At 43.3% G+C, this 20,194-nt stretch overlaps 1 protein-coding gene across 2 annotated transcripts in view; it reads right to left on the bottom strand.

The window, feature by feature from the left end:
* The window catches only part of PLPPR3 (phospholipid phosphatase related 3), a 479,615-nt gene that overhangs the window by 10,192 nt on the left and 449,229 nt on the right, over positions 1-20,194 (bottom strand). For both annotated transcript variants that reach the window (XM_077254403.1, XM_077254393.1), the window contains one exon: positions 2,090-2,266. In XM_077254403.1, the coding sequence (XP_077110518.1) occupies positions 2,090-2,266 (177 nt within the window). The remainder of the gene's footprint in view (positions 1-2,089; positions 2,267-20,194) is intronic.

A 20,194-nucleotide genomic window follows, 5' to 3' on the forward strand; every position in this document is an offset into this window, starting at 1 on the left:
TACTTTGAGTCAGAGGGGCTCTTCCGGCGTTCCGGAGGAAGACCAGTTAGGAGCACAATTGTCATCAGTCTGGAGGAGAGTTAAACAGCGCCTGTTGAGTGTGGGTGCTAGGTACAAACATGTGGCTGACAGTAGGCGTGTGCCAGGTCCGGACCTGAGTGTGGACGACTGGGTGTGGTTATCCACAAAAAACATAAGACTCAAAATACCATCCCTTAAATTGGGTCCAAGGTTTATTGGTCCATTTAGGGTCGCCGCCGTCATTAACCCTGTAGCGTACCGATTGGAGCTTCCTACGGTGTATAAGATACACAACGTGTTCCACAGATCGTTGCTAAAAAAGATAGTGGGTCTTGTGGACGCGACACCTATGCCTTCTCCAGTCTTGGTGGATGGTAATTTGGAATTCGAAGTCTCCAAGGTGGTTGACTCTTGTGTAGTGCGCCGCACTTTACAGTACTTCGTACAATGGCGTGGTTATGGGCCTGAGGAAAGGTCCTGGGTACCAGCCTCGGACGTTCATGCGGACCGGCTGGTCAGTATGTTTCACCGCCATCATCCGGACAAGCCGGGTCCTATAAGCCATGAGGGCCCTGGGGTCCCTCGTAGAAGGCGGGGTACTGTCATGTCGGACGCTGTTCATACCAGGGCGTTCGACAGACAGTGGTAATTCCGCTTTTGTCCACTATGTGCTCAGTGGCGTCCGGCTAGATTTTATCTAGCTGGTCCGGGGTTACTTTAGCTGGTGCTCGGATTGGAAGCTGGGCCACGCCCTCTGCCTTTAAATAGTTCTTCTGAACATTGGGCGTCGCCGATTATAGCTTCTGTCTTGTGCTTGGTTATCTCGGTCTGGAGTGGTGAGCTAGGAGTTGGAGTATCGTATCTGGTGGTGTATTTCCCTTTGTCCTATTTACTCCTTCCAATATTTGTATTTATTTTGCCCTGTGCATTTATAGTGTATTCCTGAGTGACTGCGGCGTGGTGTATATTTTCCGTTATCCTTGTCTGTGCTAACTGTGGGTATTGGTGTATTATCTCTTCACTGGGTGGTGGGTTCAGCCTAGGGTTGAAACAGGAGACAGGGTGAGGGTGGAGGCCTAGACATGCACACCATCAGTGTAAACTCTAGGTGGAGGGTCAGTCAGGATTTCCCTAGTCTGAGGGAAATTGCAGGGGCCTGGGTCATTAGCTCTTGCCCACCTAGACTCCCCGTGACATTGTTGTGGCTCTTGAAGCAATGACTCCAGCAGCAGTCCATTCCTTGTGAATCTCTCCCAATTTTTTGAATGGCCTTTTCTTAACAATCCTTTCAAGGCTACGGTTATCCCTGTTGTATGTGCACCTTTTTCTTCCACACTTTTTCCTTCCACTCAACTGTCCATTAATGTGCTTGGATACAGCACTCTGTGAACAGCCAGCTTCTTTAGCAATGTCCTTTTGTGGCTTACCCTCCTTGTGGAGTGTGTCAATGACTGCCTTCTGGACATCTGTCAAGTCAGCAGTGTTCCCCATGATTGTGGAGCCTACTGAAACAGACTAAAGGACCTGTTTAAACGATTAGGAAGCCTTTGTAGGTGTTTTTTGTGAATTTTTCTAATTTACTGAGATAATGACTTTTGGGTTTTCATTGGCTGTAAGCCATAATCATCAACATTAAAAGAAATAAACACTTGAAATAGATAATTCTGTTTGTAATGACTCTATATAATATATGAGTTTCACTTTTTGTATTGAAGAAATGAAATAAATTAACTTTTCGATGATATTCTAATTTTGTGAGAAGCACCTGTATCTTCAACAGCAACCTTTAAAGATTGTGCATCTTCATGGGGTTTTCCCATTGAAGACTTTGATAGAATATCAATAGATTATGAGAAAAAAGATGTGATCTAACAATTACAAATAAATGAAGATCTTGTGAGCATTGGAGACCTCAATGTGTCAGGAGAAATTCCAACCAAAGTTAAAATTACGGAGTGCTCTTTTTGTCAATTTATTACATACTACGTACTCCACATTTGGTTTTTTTTAGTATTAAGAATGCAAATGTAGTTTACACTTAGCTATCAATGAGGTGTATTTCACAAACCTGACGCTGTGTTGGCTGGGTTCGAGGATGAGGATTGAGTTCATCATTGCTTGTAGATTTATTTTGGTACACAGACTCATGTCCGCGATGAGTTAAAGCACGCAGAGGATCCTTGCTGGCAGTCTTTGGAGAAGTGTCCTCTGAGGATGCCCGAAAATTACCCACAGCATGATAAGCCTACAAGATATATTATACCATTAATAGCTACAGTACAACATAAGACATAAAGATGATTGGTTTTCATATCAATTTAGCTTTATTTTTTTGCAGAAGATAAACTTAGCTTTATGGGATATGGTCTTTAAAATAAACACTAGTTACAGATCAGTGAAGCCTGAAAACCTGCACGCTAGGTCTCGTGTGATGTGTATGAATCAGCGGAAAATGTTCAAATGCTCATGTAACAAGTCTACCACAGTGAACACAGCATGTTGCACATGCATTGGATAGCGTTGGGCATTGATGTCTGCTGCTCTTGTAAGGAGGTGGAACACAAGAAGAGTCCGGGGGCGGTTACCTTCTCTGCTCCGTGCTTGGAACCATTGAGTTGTGCTACAGTCTCCTCGGGTGACAGACTTAGAGACTGGGACAGGAAGGAAGCCAGGCAGAGAGTGGGAAAGGCGCACGTGCAAGTGGCAGAGCAGCATGTGTAGCGGTCAGTGCAGGATGCAGCTGCGCTCCAGGAGAGAGAGAGGGCTCCTGGTCAGATGACAAATGCAGGGAGATTGCCCAGAAAGACTGCATCTTGTGAGTACATGAAAGCAGACTCTGCTGTGACTGGAGAGGGGCGCTTTGAGACCCGTGCAGAGACATTGGCCCATGCAGAGACTGTGACCCCCTGGTACCCACGGTATCAGTACAGAGACTGTGACCCCTGTTACCCACGGTATCAGTGCAGAGCCCTTGATTCCTGGTGAGAGACTTAATAATAGACTGACCATCGTTTTCCCAGGAAAGGCTGTGCTGTAAAAGCTAAAGACTCAGAGCCTGTGCATATCACATTAACTCCCAAAACCTCAGGTAGCGGGTTCCTAGAGACTACTCAGCCCACGGACAACAGAGGGACGACAAGTGCCGCTGTTTCTCTGTGCCTACGTTGGAGAAGACGACCCTTGAAGCAAGTCCTCATCAGACTGATAAGTGTTCTTTTTCTCAAGAAATCCTGCTTAATTCTGTTACACTGTTTGACTCCCATATTTTTGCACTGTTTTATTGCTAGTTATATTCTACTGCTTCCTCCCTGTGAGGAGAACCTGATTCCTGTTATTAAACCCCTCAACTGTTGGTCTGTCTGTTCCGTGGTGACATACTCAACCCTGCACTCTAGTACACTCTTACAAGGGTTAATGTAGCATTCATATACAGTAGTTCTGGCAGCGTCATTAGTATAAAGTATGCCCAGTGCAAGATATTTACTAAGCAAAAATCCTTACAAAAGTTCTTGTTTTTGTTGCAGACATTTCTTGCTATGTTACAACTACAGGTCCAGGCTGAGTAGGAGTGCACCATCCCTTCTCTTCAAGGAAGTGACAAGAAACTTGGAAAATGCCCAACTCAATTAAAGGGATCCTTTCTAAATTTTGATTGTGATTTTGAAAAAAAAACTGTTTACATAAAAATATTTGGTAATGTTTTTTGCATTTTTCTTTTCAGTTTCCCCTTGGGATGGGGTTTTCTCATGGAAGTGGATGTAAATTAATGTGAGATGACAACTCTATTGTCCTGCTGGTGGCTTAGATAAAGCATGACAGAAAAACAATACACTATATGCATAATCAGAACTCTGTCCACTCCCCCACTAATGTAATGCCTTGATCTACAAGACTCCAATTGGACAGACTATCAGCAGATTTGGCTTTCAGTACCATCTTTACGCTGATGACACACAACTATACACGTCATCCCCTGACCTTACCCCCAGTGTACTACAGAGCGCCAGTGACTGTCTGTCTGCAGTCTCCTATATTTTTTGGTTTAAAGTTTATTCTGTTTTTTAGGAGGAACCTTACCTACAATGGATTATAAAAGCCGGGACACCAACTGGCTTACACAATTATCTACTACTAGATGGCAGCCCGATTCTAAAGAATCAGGAGTCTAGAATCCATATATACTTTATTTATTCAAATGTAAGAATAATACAATTAATAAATAATAGTAAGAAAGAACAAAAAATGGCTGCACTCACCAGCTCTTGACAATTCTTGACAGTACGGCACATTTCTGATTGGTCGCTCGCGGCAGGCGGCAACCAATCAGAAAAGTGCCGCGCACCACGAAGGCATATATCTTTGTCCACCCTGAGCGGGTGTAGGACGCTGGTGACGTCACTTATCTCCGGACATTATCTCCGGACAAAGCCACGGAAGTTGGCACAAATTGCCGGAAGTAGTATTCTAGGCAATTATATATTAGATTTTAATGTTATCAGTGTTTACCTTTGAACGTTTATATTGTATTGTCCTGTGTCATGTGTACGCCATGTGTACGATTATCGGCCGAAAGCCTCTCTGGAACCAATAATCACCCCATGTAAAGGTATCTTTATAAGTTAAAGATTCAGAATACTATGACTTTTATCATATCCTGAACAGTCAAGTTTTTTATGAACCGTTAAGGTTTTCTGGTTGAAGTAAAAAAAACTCTGAGTGTTTACAGTTTGAAACCATAAAATGTTGAAAAATGATGTCATTCTTGAGTATATCACTCAATGGTGCTCATAAACGTGTCAAATTTGATCTATAATATACTTTAATATACATTACTTTAATCTTTAATATACTTAAGAACAGGGCCCCAGACATCACACAGGGGGTCTGAAACACCGCACAGTGGTCCAAAATATCGCTGTGCTCTGCCTGGGGCCCCATATGCTGCCTGGGGCCCCTGTGCTCTGCCTGGGGCCCCATAGGCTGCCTGGGGCCCCTGTGCTCTACCTGGGACCACTGTGCTCTGCCTGGGGCCCCATATGCTGCCTGGGGCACCTGTGCTCTGCCTGGGGCCCCATGTTCTGCCTGGGGCCACTGTGCTCTGCCTGGGGCCCCATAGGCTGCCTGGGGCCCCTGTGCTCTGCCTGGGACCACTGTGCTCTGCCTGGGGCCCCATATGCTGCCTGGGGCCCCTGTGCTCTGCCTGGGGCCCCTGTGCTCTGCCTGGGGCCCCTGTGCTCTGCCTGGGGCCCCATGTTCTGCTTGGGGCCCCTGTGCTCTGCCTGGGGCCACTGTGCTCTGCCTGGGGCCCCATGTTCTGCCTGGGGCCACTGTGCTCTGCCTGGGGCCCCATAAGCTGCCTGGGGCCCCTGTGCTCTGCCTGGGACCACTGTGCTCTGCCTGGGGCCCCATATGCTGCCTGGGGCCCCTGTGCTCTGCCTGGGGCCACTGTGCTCTGCCTGGGGCCCCATATGCTGCCTGGGGCCACTGTGCTCTGCCTGGGGCCCCATATGCTGCCTGGGGCCCCTGTGCTCTGCCTGGGGCCCCATATGCTGCCTGGGGCCCCTGTGCTCTGCCTGGGGCCCCATGTTCTGCCTGGGGCCCCTGTGCTCTGCCTGGGGCCACTGTGCTCTGCCTGGGGCCCCTGTGCTCTGCCTGGGGCCCCATATGCTGCCTGGGGCCCCTGTGCTCTGCCTGGGGCCCCTGTGCTCTGCCTGGGGCCCCATATGCTGCCTGGGGCCCCTGTGCTCTGCCTGCGGCCCCTGTGCTCTGCCTGGGGCCCCATGTTCTGCCTGGGGCCACTGTGCTCTGCCTGGGGCCCCATATGCTGCCTGGGGCCCCTGTGCTCTGCCTGGGGCCCCATATGCTGCCTGGGGCCCCTGTGCTCTGCCTGGGGCCACTGTGCTCTGCCTGGGGCCCCATAGGCTGCCTGGGGCCCCTGTGCTCTGCCTGGGACCACTGTGCTCTGCCTGGGGCCCCATATGCTGCCTGGGGCCCCTGTGCTCTGCCTGGGGCCACTGTGCTCTGCCTGGGGCCCCATATGCTGCCTGGGGCCCCTGTGCTCTGCCTGGGTGTAGGACACTGGTGACGTCACTTATCTCCGGACATTAGCTCCGGACATTAGCTCCGGACATTAGCTCCGGACATTAGCTCCGGACATTAGCTCCGGACATTAGCTCCGGACAAAGCCACGGAAGTTGGCACAAATTGCAGGAAGTAGTATTCTAGGCAATTATATATTAGATATTTGGAAGCAATTCAGATAAGACTAAAGAGAATAATGATGGCATTGAGGTTGATGGGCAGCGACTGAGGGACTTGTTGTTTAAACGCACCAAGACATGGTGGAATTGTAAAACATTGGAACAGTACTTGCAACGTGGACTGGTTCCACGAGGACTATGGGTCCAGGTTTTCCCCTCATTCCCCATTGAGGATACGGCTATTACACAGAAATGGGAAGCGGCATGTGATAAATGTTCCAAAGTGTTTTTGGAATTATTGATTTCATTTGATCAGAAGAAATTGGAACTATTGGAGGGACAAATACAACCTCTACAGGAGAAGTTAAAGAATAAATTGACTGTTACTGAGCTGGGTGCTTTTGAGGAAGATCTTAATAAAAGTTATATCAGATGGGAGGAGGAAATTTCAGCGTGACCAGGTGGATTATGATACTAAAAGGGTATATAGATGGAAATTACAACAAAATCGCTCTCGAACAAACTCTGTTACCTCCATCTCAAGTAGCTCATCGCATGTTTCAGCCAGTACTAGGATCAGGGAACCAGCGATGGATCTGAGACGTTATAACACTCGTCAGATGACTAATGGTCACAACAAAAATAATAAATTCCAGGATTTCAAACAAGGCAATGAGCTTAAGGTAATCAACCTGTCTGATATTGTTCTTACACCAGCTCAGCAATCTGTTTGGACCTTGGGTTTAACATTTTGCCCAACATCTAATTTTGACACTTTTGTGGCTATTAAGGATGTATTTTTTTGCCCGTAAACTTATTTTGAAGAAATTCCATAGTAAGAATAATACACCTTTTTCTACAGAGGCGGAATTGGAAGCGCTCCGGGTATTAGAAAGTCTTCTTTTTGAACAACAGGAATCAGAGCAGGGTAAGTTTAATAAGTTTCCTGATTTTATTAAAAAGAAGTCCAAAACATTTCCACCAATAACTTTGAACTCCTCTATTGAGGTTTTTGTGAGAATGGTCTGTAACGAACTATATCAGTTGCAGACTAGAAGACCATATGATAATTTGACCCCTATGCAACGAAAGGCCCTACAGGAACTCAAGGATATGAAGCAGGTTGTATTCAAGCCTGCGGATAAGGGTGGTAATGTGGTGGTATGGCCAGAACAATTATATGAGAAAGAGGCCTTTAAACAACTAAATGATGATACTTGTTATGAGAGATTGGCATCGGACCCCACATCCACCTTTCAGACGCAGCTATTTCATATCCTTGATGTTGCACTGGAAAATGAGTGCATCACCAACAGTACGGGAAGGCCTATGGGTTGCCTTTCCGGTGGTTCCAACCATATATTTTTTACCTAAAGTCCATAAGAGTCTTTCGAACCCACCTGGGAGACCTATTGTGACCTATTGTCTCCGGGTGTGGTGGATTGAATGAGATGATTTCTCGTTTCTTGGACTACTATTTGAAGCCATCTGTGGTGGAATTACCATCATGCATTAAAGATTCTGGTGATGTACTACGGAGACTGCAGGGTATCACTTTTGAACCGGATATGTTGCTTATCTCTGGTGACGTAGAATCACTATATACCTGTATTGAGCACCAGAAAGGCATTGCGGCTGTTAGATTTTTTCTGATGAATAAGGGTATAGATTTGGATTTATTGGAACTCCTTTTGGAGTTATTGGAATACGCGCTTACTCACAATTACTTCACTTTTAAGGACCGTTATTTCAAACAAAAACGGGGAGTGGCGATGGGGGCGTGCTTTGCGCCCTCATACGCAAACTTACTTATGGGCCATTGGGAACGTGAATATATGTTATCATATTCATCTAGTGTATTGGGCCCAACCATTTTAAGTTGGATGCGTTTTATCGACGATGTCCTTGTTATTTGGCAGGGGAGCAGAAGTGAATTGGATGACTTATTGACATACCTTAATGCCAATGATTGGAATATCAAGTTTACCTTTAAAGTGGCGGAGAGTAAAATAGATTTCCTGGACCTTCAACTTTCTGTTGACCAATTGGGTAATATCCACAGTACCATTTATCACAAGGAAACGAGCACAAATTCTTTGCTACACACAAGATCTGCACATCCAAGACACACTATTAGGGCAATCCCTAAAGGACAATTTATTAGAGCCAGAAGGATTTGTGACTCCGATGAGGAATTTGAGAATCAGGCTAAAGACTTGAAGTTACGATTTCTTTGTCGTGGCTATGAGATGGAGGATGTTGAGAAAGGATATCAACAAGCCAAAGACAGGAGCCGTAACAGTCTTCTCCTTGATCAAGTATGGGGAAAAGAGGAGCCATGTCTGTGGATTATCACCAATTATCATAGCAGATGGAGGGACATGGGTGACATCATGAATAGATTCTGGCCTATATTGAAAGAGGATCCAGAATTGACCAAATTGGTTGAGGATACACCACGGATCGTTGCAAGGAGGAACAAGACCATAGGTGAGATGATCACACATAGTCATTATATTCCTCCGAGGTCTCAATTTATTTTCAACTCTAAAGGACCTGCTTGGGGCTCACGACCCTGTGGTGACTGCAGTGCATGCAGGTATATGGTCAAGACTGATACGTTTGTGAACTCCTCGAATTCCCATACTTTTAGGATTGTACACCCTATTAATTGCAAAACGACATCTGTGGTGTATTACATCACTTGTCCATGTGGGCTTATTTATATAGGCCTCACATCGAGACAATTACGTGTACGTATCTTGGAGCATATAAGGGATATACGAGCGGCTAGATTGATAGGTCCTGAGGACCTGAATAAAGAAGAAGTTGCCAAATTAAAAACAATACCCTCTCATTATCGGGAATTTCATTCAGTGGGTACCATTGACATGCAAGTGAAGGGTATTGATGTTGTTCACTTAGGGGCTCGTGATGGTCATTTGATGAATAAGTTGGTACAGTAGGAGTGTCGTTGGATAACGACACTTAGAACGATGAAGCCATTCGGCCTTAATGACCAATGGGGTTTCTCTAGCTTCTTGTAGTTTGTCGCGGTCCCTCGTCGCTGTTCATTAGCCTCTCTGCATATTATCATATGTATTATATATATTTTATATATTGAATAATTAATAAGTATATTATGAGATATTTTGTTTTTTTATGTATATTGTTCTCTTTTTGCTTTTATTATTTTTTAATTTATTTATTTTTATCTCTTTATATGAGGGATTTATATGTCGGTTAAATGTCTTTCTAAAAAATGTATTCTTTGTCTTTAGCATCTTAGGCTTACTATTCTGTATATAACAAGAGTGATTCAGATTGGAAGACTGCATGAATTTGAAAAAAGAGTCCATCTGGAGAAAATTTATATATTGGAAACACTTTTATTATATGTTTTTTTCACATTTATTCTTGTTGGTTCACTATTACTAATATTTTATTAATTTTTCTTTATTTTTCTTTATTGTAATTATGTTGTATGTCAATTTGTAGATTATTTTTGTATTTACTATATTATTCACACATTATGGCTTTATACTTCTTTATATTAATATGTGCTGGTGTTTTGTTTTTTTATGTCATTTTTATCATTAATAATTTATTGTACAGTCATATGAAAAAGTTTGGGCACCCCTATTAATCTTAAGCTTAAAGGGAACCTATCACCCCGTTTTTTAAAGATTAGATAAAAATAGTGTGAAATAGGGGCAGAGCTGGGCTTTACATTACATAGTTACATAGTTATTGAGGTTGAAGGAAGACTTTAAGTCCATCTAGTTCAACCCATAGCCTAACCTAACATGCCCTAACATGTTGATCCAGAGGAAGGCAAAAAAAACCCATGTGGCAAAGAGTAACTCCACCATGGGGAAAAAAATTCCTTCCCGACTCCACATACGGCAATCAGACTAGTTCCCTGGATCAACGCCTTATCAAGGAATCTAGTGTATATACCCTGTAATATTATACTTTTCCAGAAAGGTATCCAGTCCCCTCTTAAATTTAATTAATGAATCACTCATTACAACATCATACGGCAGAGAGTTCCATAGTCTCACTGCTCTTACAGTAAAGAATCCGCGTCTGTTATTATGCTTAAACCTTCTTTCCTCCAGACGTAGAGGATGCCCCCTTGTCCCTGTCTCAGGTCTATGATTAAAAAGATCATCAGAAAGGTCTTTGTACTGTCCCCTCATATATTTATACATTAAAATAAGATCACCCCTTAGTCTTCGTTTTTCCAAACTAAATAGCCCCAAGTGTAATAACCTATCTTGGTATTGCAGACCCCCCAGTCCTCTAATAACCTTGGTCGCTCTTCTCTGCACCCGCTCTAGTTCAGCTATGTCTTTCTTATACACCGGAGACCAGAACTGTGCACAGTATTCTAAGTGTGGTCGAACTAGTGACTTGTATAGAGGTAAAATTATGTTCTCCTCATGAGCATCTATGCCTCTTTTTATACATCCCATTATTTTATTTGCCTTTGTAGCAGCTGCCTGACACTGGCCACTGAATATGAGTCTGTCATCCACCCATACACCCAGGTCTTTTTCATTGATGGTTTTGCCCAGAGTTTTAGAATTAAGCACATAGTTATACATCTTATTACTTCTACCCAAGTGCATGACCTTACATTTATCCCCATTAAAGCTCATTTGCCATTTATCAGCCCAAGCTTCTAGTTTACATAAATCATCCTGTAATATAAAATTGTCCTCCCCTGTATTGATTACCCTACAGAGTTTAGTGTCATCTGCAAATATTGAAATTCTACTCTGAATGCCCCCTACAAGGTCATTAATAAATATGTTAAAAAGAAGAGGGCCCAATACTGACCCCTGTGGTACCCCCACTGCTAACCGCGACCCAGTCCGAGTGTGCTCCATTAATAACCACCCTTTGTTTCCTATCCCTGAGCCAGCTCTCAACCCACTTACACATATTTTCCCCTATCCCCATTACTCTCATTTTATGTATCAACCTTTTGTGTGGCACCGTATCAAAAGCTTTGGAAAAGTCCATATACACTACGTCCACTGGGTTCCCTTGGTCCAGTCCGGAACTTACCTCTTCATAGAAGCTGATCAAATTAGTCTGACATGAGCGGTCCCTAGTAAACCCGTGCTGATACTGGGTCATGAGGTTATTCCTCTTCAGATACTCCAGTATAGCATCCCTTAGAATGCCCTCCAGGATTTTACCCACAGTAGAGGTTAAACTTACTGGCCTATAATTACCGAGTTCAGTTTTTGCCCCTTTTTTGAATATTGGCACCACATTTGCTATACGCCAGTCCTGTGGTACAGACCCTGTTATTATGGACTCTTTAAAGATTAAAAATAATGGTCTATCAATGACTGTACTTAGTTCCTGCAGTACTCGGGGGTGTATCCCATCCGGGCCCGGAGATTTGTCAACTTTAGTGATTTTTAGACGCCGCTGTACTTCCTGCTGGGTTAAGCAGGTGACATTTAATGGGGAATTTTTATCACTAGTCATATTGGCTGCCATGGGATTTTCTTTTGTAAATACTGATGAAAAATAGTCATTTAGCAGATTGGCTTTTTCCTCATCCTCATCCACCATTTCACCCAGACTATTTTTAAGGGGGCCAACACTGTCATTTTTTAGTTTCTTACTATTTATATAGTTAAAGAATATTTTGGGATTATTTTTACTCTCTCTGGCAATGAGTCTCTGTCTCAATCTTTGCTGCCTTGATTTGCTTTTTACAGAATTTATTTAATTTTCTGTATTTATTTAATGCCTCATCACTACCTTCTTCCTTTAATTCTCTAAATGCTTTCTTTTTGTTCCTTATTGCGCCCCTAACAGCTCTATTTAGCCATATTGGTTTCCTCCTATTTCTAGTATGTTTATTCCCATACGGTATATACTGTGCACAGGTCCTATCCAGGATGCTAATAAACGTCTCCCATTTACTTTGTGTATTTTTGTGTCTCAGGATATCGTCCCAGTTAATTGCACCAAGATCCTCTCTCATCCGTTGGAAATTTGCCCTCCTGAAGTTTAGTGTCCTTGTCACCCCCCTACTACCCATCTTATTAAAGGTTACATGAAAACTTATTATTTTATGATCACTATTCCCCAAGTGACCCCCAACCCTTATATTTGATATGCGGTCTGGCCTGTTGGTTAATATTAGGTCTAGCAGTGCCCCCCTCCTTGTTGGGTCCTGAACCAGCTGTGAAAGGTAATTGTCTCTCATAGTTGTCAAAAACCGATTACTTTTGCTGGAACTGCAGGTTTCTGTTCCCCAATCTATTTCAGGGTAGTTGAAGTCCCCCATAATAATGACTTCTCCTTGAGTCACAGCTTCATCTATTTGCTTTACGAGGATATTCTCCATTGCTTCCATTATTTTTGGAGATTTATAACAAACCCCTATCAGTAATTTATTATTTTTTCCCCCTCCCCTTATCTCCACCCACAGGGACTCCACATTTTCATTAAATTCACCTATATTATCACGCAGGATGGGTTTTAAGGAAGATTTTACATATAGACACACCCCTCCCCCTCGCTTATCTGTACGGTCATTTCTGAACAGGCTATAGCCCTGCAAGTTAACAGCCCAGTCATGGCTCTCATCCAGCCACGTCTCAGATATCCCCACCATGTCATAATTATGCTCCAACAACATTAGTTCTAATTCGTCCATTTTGTTGGCGAGGCTTCTGGCATTAGTATACATGCACTTGATGTTACTCTCTGTACCTCTATTCTTTCTTAAATTATTTACTGTTCTAACCCCACCCCCCATGCCACCGCCACCCCCAACTTCCTTATTTGTGCCCAGCTCTCTATCTGCACTGTCTTCCCCTCCTATAAAATGAATACCCTCCCCCCCAATCCCTAGTTTAAACACTCCTCCAACCTTCTAACCATTTTCTCCCCCAGCACAGCTGCCCCTTCCCCATTGAGGTGCAGCCCGTCCCTAGCGTAGAGCCTGTAGCCCACTGAGAAGTCGGCCCAGTTCTGCAGGAACCCAAACCCCTCCTTCCTACACCAATTCTTGAGCCACTTATTAACCTCCCTAATCTCCCGTTGCCTCTCTGGCGTGGCACGTGGTACAGGCAGTATTTCGGAAAATACCACGTTGGAGGTCCTTGCTTTCAGCTTGCAGCCTAATTCCCTGAAATCATCTTTAAGGACCTTCCACCTACCTCTAACTTTGTCATTTGTGCCAATGTGCACCATGACCGCTGGGTCCTCACCAGCCCCTCCCAGTAATCTGTCCACCCGATCAGCGATGTGTCGGACTCGAGCGCCAGGTAGGCAGCACACCGTCCGACGATCCCTGTCTTTGTGACAGATTGCCCTATCTGTTCCCCTAATAATTGAGTCCCCCACTACCAGCACCTGTCTGGCCTGCCCTGCTCTCCTATTTCCCTCCTTACTGGAGCAGTCACTCCTCCGGCTTTCAGAGGACATGCCTGGCTGCAGCAGTGCTACCCCTGTACTGGCACCCCCCTCATCTGCCAACTTAGCAAACTTATTGGGGAGTTCGCATCTCGGCTTCACGAAAATGGCCGCCGCGATAGCCATCTGCGCACGCGCGGATGCCCGCGGCCATTTTCCTGAAGCCGCGGCCAGCAGAGCGCCGCTTCTGCGCACGCGCGGCCAAAGCAAGATGGCCGCGCCCACCGACCACCAATGGAATAACGGACATCGCTGCTATTTTCACACCCCTGTGCAGGATTCGGGACCTTGGACATGCGCATACCACTACGCCACCAACGTAATGATGAGCCTGATCTGGGGGAGAAAAAGCGCTGTGACCACGCCCATCCGACCTGACCAACTTGAGTGACAGGACAAAACGGCCACTTCACAAAGGTATTTCGGCAGCCTAATGGGGGTGTAAAGGCACCAAAAAGACAGTAATGTAAAGCCCAGCTCTGCCCCTATTTCACACTATTTTTATCTAATCTTTAAAAAACGGGGTGATAGGTTCCCTTTAATATTTTATAAAAAAAATTGGTTTTTTTTGCAACAGTTATTTCAGTTTCATATATCTAATAACTGTTGGACACAGTAATGCTTCTGCCTTGAAATGAGGTTTATTGTACTAACAGAAAATGTGCAATCTGCATTCAAACAAAAGTTGACAGGTGCATAAGTATGGGCACCCTTATCATTTTCTTGTTTTAAATACTCCTACCTACTTTTTACTGACTTACTAAAGCACTTTTTTTTGGTTTTGTAACCTCATTGAGCTTTGAACTTCATAGCTAGGTGTATGCAATCATGAGAAAAGCTACTTAAAGTGGCCACTTGCAAGTTGTTCTCCTGTTTGAATCTCCTCTGAAGAGTGGCATCATGGGCTCCTCAAAACAACTGTCAAATGATCTGAAAACAAAGATTATTCAACATAGTTGTTCAGGGGAAGGATACAAAAAGCTGTCTCAGAGGTTTAATCTGTCAATTTCCACTGTGAGGAACATAGTAAGGAAATGGAAGAACACAGGTACAGTTCTTGTTAAGGCCAGAAGTGGCAGGCCAAGAAAAACATCAGAAAGGCAGAGAAGAAGAATGGTGAGATCAGTCAAGGACAATCCTCAGACCATCTCCAGAGAGCTGCAGCATCAACTTGCTGCAGATGGTGTCACTGTGCATCGGTCAACTATACAGCGCACTGTTTTTTTGCTGCCATGCATAACACCTTTTTGTATTACCAAACAACTCAATCTTGGTTTCATGAGTCCACAGGACCTTCTTCCAAAAAGAAATTGGCTTCTCCAAATGTGCTTTTGCGTACCTCAGCCGACTCTGTTTGTGGCGTGCTTGCAGAAACGGCTTCTTTCGCATCACTCTCCCATACAGCTTCTCCTTGTGCAAAGTGCGTTGTATAGTTGACCGATGCACAGTGACACCATTGATTATGTGGGTTTTTTAAACTTTTTTTGTTCAAGTGGTTTTTTTGGTATAGGATTGTGTTGTCTGCTTGAATTTGATTTGATTATCTATGTGATAGGTTTTTTTGAGCTCCTGTATTTTTGGCTTAAAGTCTCCAACATCATGTCCGCTCTCTATCTTAAACTCAACCTCTCCAAAACTGAACAACTTCTTCCCGCCATCTACCAACCTCCCTAAATCTGACATTTCCCTCTCCATGGGTGGCACCATCATAACACCCCAGCTTAAGGCGCGCTGTCTGGGTGTTATGTTTGACCCCCGATCTCTGCTTCACACCCCATATACAATCTCTTGCTCACTCTTGCCGCTTACATCTAAAGAACATCTCTAGTATCCGCCCTTTTCTCACCATGGAAACAACATAAACCCTCACTGTCGCCTTGATCCGCTTCCTCCAGGACTACTGCAATGCTCTATTAATTGGCCTCCCCCTTACTCGACTTTCCCCTCTCCAGTCCATCCTTAATGCAGCAGCCAGGGTTGTCCATCTAGATAATCGGTATTCAGACGCATCCGCTCTTTGCCAGTCGTTACACTGGCTGCCCATTCATTACAGGATACAATTCAAAGTACTTGTTCTCACCCACAAAGCTCTCCACAGTGCGGCACCCCCATACATCTCCTCCCTCATTTCGGTCTATTGGCCCAGCTGACCGCTGCGCTCTGCAAATGACTTTCGACTAACCTCTACACTAATCCGTACCTCCCACTCCCGTCTCCAAGACTTCTCCCGTGCTGCACTAGTCCTCTGGAATGCTCTACCCCAAGATATTATGACCATCGACAATTTGCATAGTTTTAGGCGCTCCCTCATTTGTTCAGAGCGGCCTATCACGTTCCCTAATCAAAGTCATTTTATGTTTGTGTGTGTGTAGCCCCTTCATTATCCCCATCTATCCCCTACTACTGAAGATGGCTGGACCATCATTGTAAATACATCATGGTAAATACACACCTGTGCTTTGTATCTCCCCCACCTCATTGTAGATTGCAGGCTCTCACGAGCAGGGTCATCTTATTTTGCTTTAATTATTGTATTGTTAACGTTGTTATTTATGACTGTTGTGTTTGAAACTGTTAAACTGTAAAGAGCTGCGGAATATGTTGGCGCTATATAAAGATTATTATTATTATTATTGATCTCTGTAGGAAGGGACGGTACTCTATAATGTCTTGGATACTGTATAGCTGACATTATACAGTATATAAACCTATAATGGGCTAGAAGGCCGCTGATCAATCGTCTGTTGGATTGTTCACGCAAAGGATTCAACTATCAATATATGCCATAAGAAATTGGTAAATTAGGGAGATGTGTGAGCAATCTAGCAAAGCTTTGAGCAAATTTTACCCATCATGTCACATACAGTACTTGTGCTTTCAGCTGACAATTGCCTAAAATCAACTCTGATAGATCACATTTTTGGCAAACCATAGTCTACTGTCGGCAATAGCACATGAGAAAATGTCAGAATTTCCAAACAATTGTTAGCTGAAATGGTCAAAATAAGCTATTTTTCCTCATTTGTGTCCTGTAGTATGAACATCTTTAAGGTTCCCATAGTTCAGCAGCTGTTCTTTACAATCTTCCCATATACATAATATTTTTGCATGCTCAGTTTGGGAAGAGAGGCTTATCTGCCTCTAGATATTGCTCGTCAAGTCTTACCTTCCCTGAAAACAACAGGATTGGGGATTGAAAATCAATGCCCCCAAACACATAGGATAGCTGAGCGGTCTTACCGAAAAAAAAAATAGTTTGGCTGACTTTTCTTTTATTGTGAATGGGGGCTGTAATAGTTAGGTCTCACTCACACGAACGTATAATATGGCCGAGTGCTATCCAATGTTTTGTTGGATAGCGCTCAGCCCAATGTTATACTATGAGACAGTGCTGACCACCATTTTTTATCTCATCCCGATTTGGCATGAGAAAACAATCAAATCTGATGCCAGTTTATGAGTGCGTGGAAATCATCGGACTACTCTTGGATGACATCTGAGTGCAGTCCGTTTTTCATGGACTCATAGAATGGAGAAAATGGAGAAATGAAGTACTCCATCTTCTCCGCACCTGTGCTCCAATTCTTGGATCACATTAAGCTGATACTTAGACCAAACTCTAGCAGTTTGATTCTAGTCTCATTGACTCCTATTTATTTCAGCTTTCATGAAACATTCATATGTAACAGAAAAAAAAATTGAAGAACCTACAATATAAAAGTCCCATGTTTTAACTATTCTTGTCTTCAGTGTAATATTGTGAACTTGTTTTTATTGATAGGGTAATAAAAAGAATCTAAATACGGCAAGCAGTGTCTATTCATAAAATGTGCATATTTACATCTACTAATACACTGATGAGCAAAATGGTGATAATGTTTTGAACTTTTGACTTTCAGGCTCCATATCTCACCATCCCCTACAGCTTCAGATGTGAGACTACCATCATTTTAGACAATCATCTTGGCTATCTCATACATAAATTTGACTTGCAACTATTTAGCATATGATTAGTTATGCAGATTCTTCTCATGTCACTGCATTGTTACTGTTTTGCTCCTAAAAATAGAAATTTTTAATTATTTTGTAAATCCACCTTTGGCTTTCAACACTGCCTGAATCTCTCTGGCATGCTCTTGATCAGATTCAAGCATGTCTCAACCGAAATCTGATCGGGTCTCTTCAACACTTTCCCAAAGTTGGTGCATACTGGTTGACTCACTTGGGCTTTTTCTTCAACTCTACTCACAAGTGTTCGATTGGGTTGAGGTGTGGGCACTGTGGGGACCAATCCATCACTCCCCTGATGAAGACGCTCTAGCAGCGTCGATACGCGTGGGGTCCTTTGCCCCCCAGGACTTGCGGCCATACTTTGCCATGCACTATTAGCACCTTAGGACACAGGACCTGGGGCCATCTGGATGGTGACTATTTGGGGAATAATTTGTTGGATATTTTTTTTTATCTGACCGAATTCATTACAGCATCCCCTGGCTACAATATCTTGATGGGCTATAACAGGCTATGTACCTATTTGATTGCAATGGTATTTAAGTAGTATGGTACTAGCTTACCTCTTATTGCACATTACTATTGCATTGTACAGCATATTTTTCTAGGTTGATACTTTGTATTTAAGGACAGCTGGCGGCACAGGCTATTGTTATTTATGTGGTTATTATTATGTGTGTCAGCTCAATTTGTATCTTGCTAATGCCTAGTTTTATGTGTTGAGGTACATATGTATATATATGCTTTATGAGATTACTTGTCCTGGGAGGTGTTAGTTGTTTTGTACGGCCTTTTTTTGGCCTTTTTAGATGGTTTTAAATTGTCTTTTTCATTGCCCTGCATTGTACAATTATTTTCAATAAAGATTATTATGGTTGGTGATCCCACTAGTGTGCATATCCTTTCTCTTGTTCTTTGTTGTATATGACTTTTTATATGCACGTGGTTGATCCCCCTTTTGTATTTATTCTTGTGGTGCCCGCCTTCTCTATATTTGTACAATCCATCACTTCTACTTCATTGCCATTGAACCATTTCTTTGCCAATCTTGACTTAAGATTCTGGTCATTGTCCTGCTGGAACATTATGTTGTCCTATTCATACCCATAGTACTCGAGTGTATGAAGTAACTTGCCTTGTAGGATACTCACATATACAGGTGCTTCTCACAAAATTAAAATATCATCAGAAAGTTAATTTATTTCAGTTCTTCAATACAAAAAGTGAAATTCATATATAAAGTCATTACAAAAAGGGTGATCTGTTCAAGTGTTTACTTCTGTTAATGTTGATGATTATGGCTTACTGCCAATGAAAACCCAAAAGTCATTATCTCAGTAAATTAGAATAAGTAACAAAAAACCTGCAAAGGCTTCCTAAGCGTTTAAAAAGGTCCCTTAGTGTGTGTCAGTAGGCTCCACAACGATGGGGAAGACTTCTGACTTGACAGATGTCTAGAAGGCAGTCATTGACACACTCCACAGAGAGGGTAAACCACAAAAGGTCATTGCTAAAGAATCTGGCTATTCAAAGAATGCTGTATCCAAGCACATTAATGAACAGTTGAGTGGAAGGAAAAAGTGTGGCAGAAAAAGGTGCACAAGCAAAAAGGATAACTGCAGCCTTGAAAGGATTGTTAAGAAAAGGCCATTAAAATGTGGGGGAGATTCACAAGGAGTGGACTGCTGCTGGAGTCATTGCTTCAAGAGCCACCACACACAGACGTATCCAGGACATGGGCTACAAGTCTCGCATTACTTGTGTCAAGCCACTACATACCAATAGACAATGCCAGAAGCGTCTTACCTGGGCCCAGGAGAAAAAGAACTGGACTGTTGCTCAGTGGTTCAAGGTGTTGTATTCAGATGAAAGTAAATTTTGCATTTCATTTGGAAATCAAGGTCCCAGAGTCTGGAGGAAGTGTGGAGATTCGCACAATCCAAGCTGCTTGAGCTCTAGTGTGAAATTTCCACAATTGGTGATGGTTTGGGGAGCCATGTCATCTGCTGGTGTAGGTCCACTGTGTTTTACCAAGACCAAAATCAGCTCAGCCGTCTACCAAGAAATTTAAGAGCACTTCATGCTTCCCTCTGCTGACAAGCTTTTTGGAAATGGACATTTCATTCTCCAGCAGGACTTGGCACCTGTCCACAATGCCAAAAGTACCAATACTTGGTTTAAAAACAACAATATCACTATCACTGTGCTTGATTGGCCAGCAAACTCGCCTGACCTTAATCCTATTGAAAATCTATGGGGTATTGTCAAGAGAAAGATGAGAGACACCAGACCCAACAATGCTAATGAGCTGAAGGCTGCTATCAAAGCAACCTGGGCTTCCATAACACCTCAGCAGTGCACAGGAAGATCACCACTATGCCACACTGCACTGATGCAGTAATTGATGCAAAAAGAGCCCTGACCAAGTATTGAGTGCATTTACTGAACATACATATCAGTAGGTCAACCTCATTTTAAAATAATTTTTCAAGCTGGAGTTATAAAATATT

The sequence above is a fragment of the Ranitomeya variabilis genome, chromosome 1 (assembly GCF_051348905.1).
Source record: "Ranitomeya variabilis isolate aRanVar5 chromosome 1, aRanVar5.hap1, whole genome shotgun sequence".
In the NCBI taxonomy this organism is placed as follows: Eukaryota; Metazoa; Chordata; class Amphibia; order Anura; family Dendrobatidae; genus Ranitomeya; species Ranitomeya variabilis.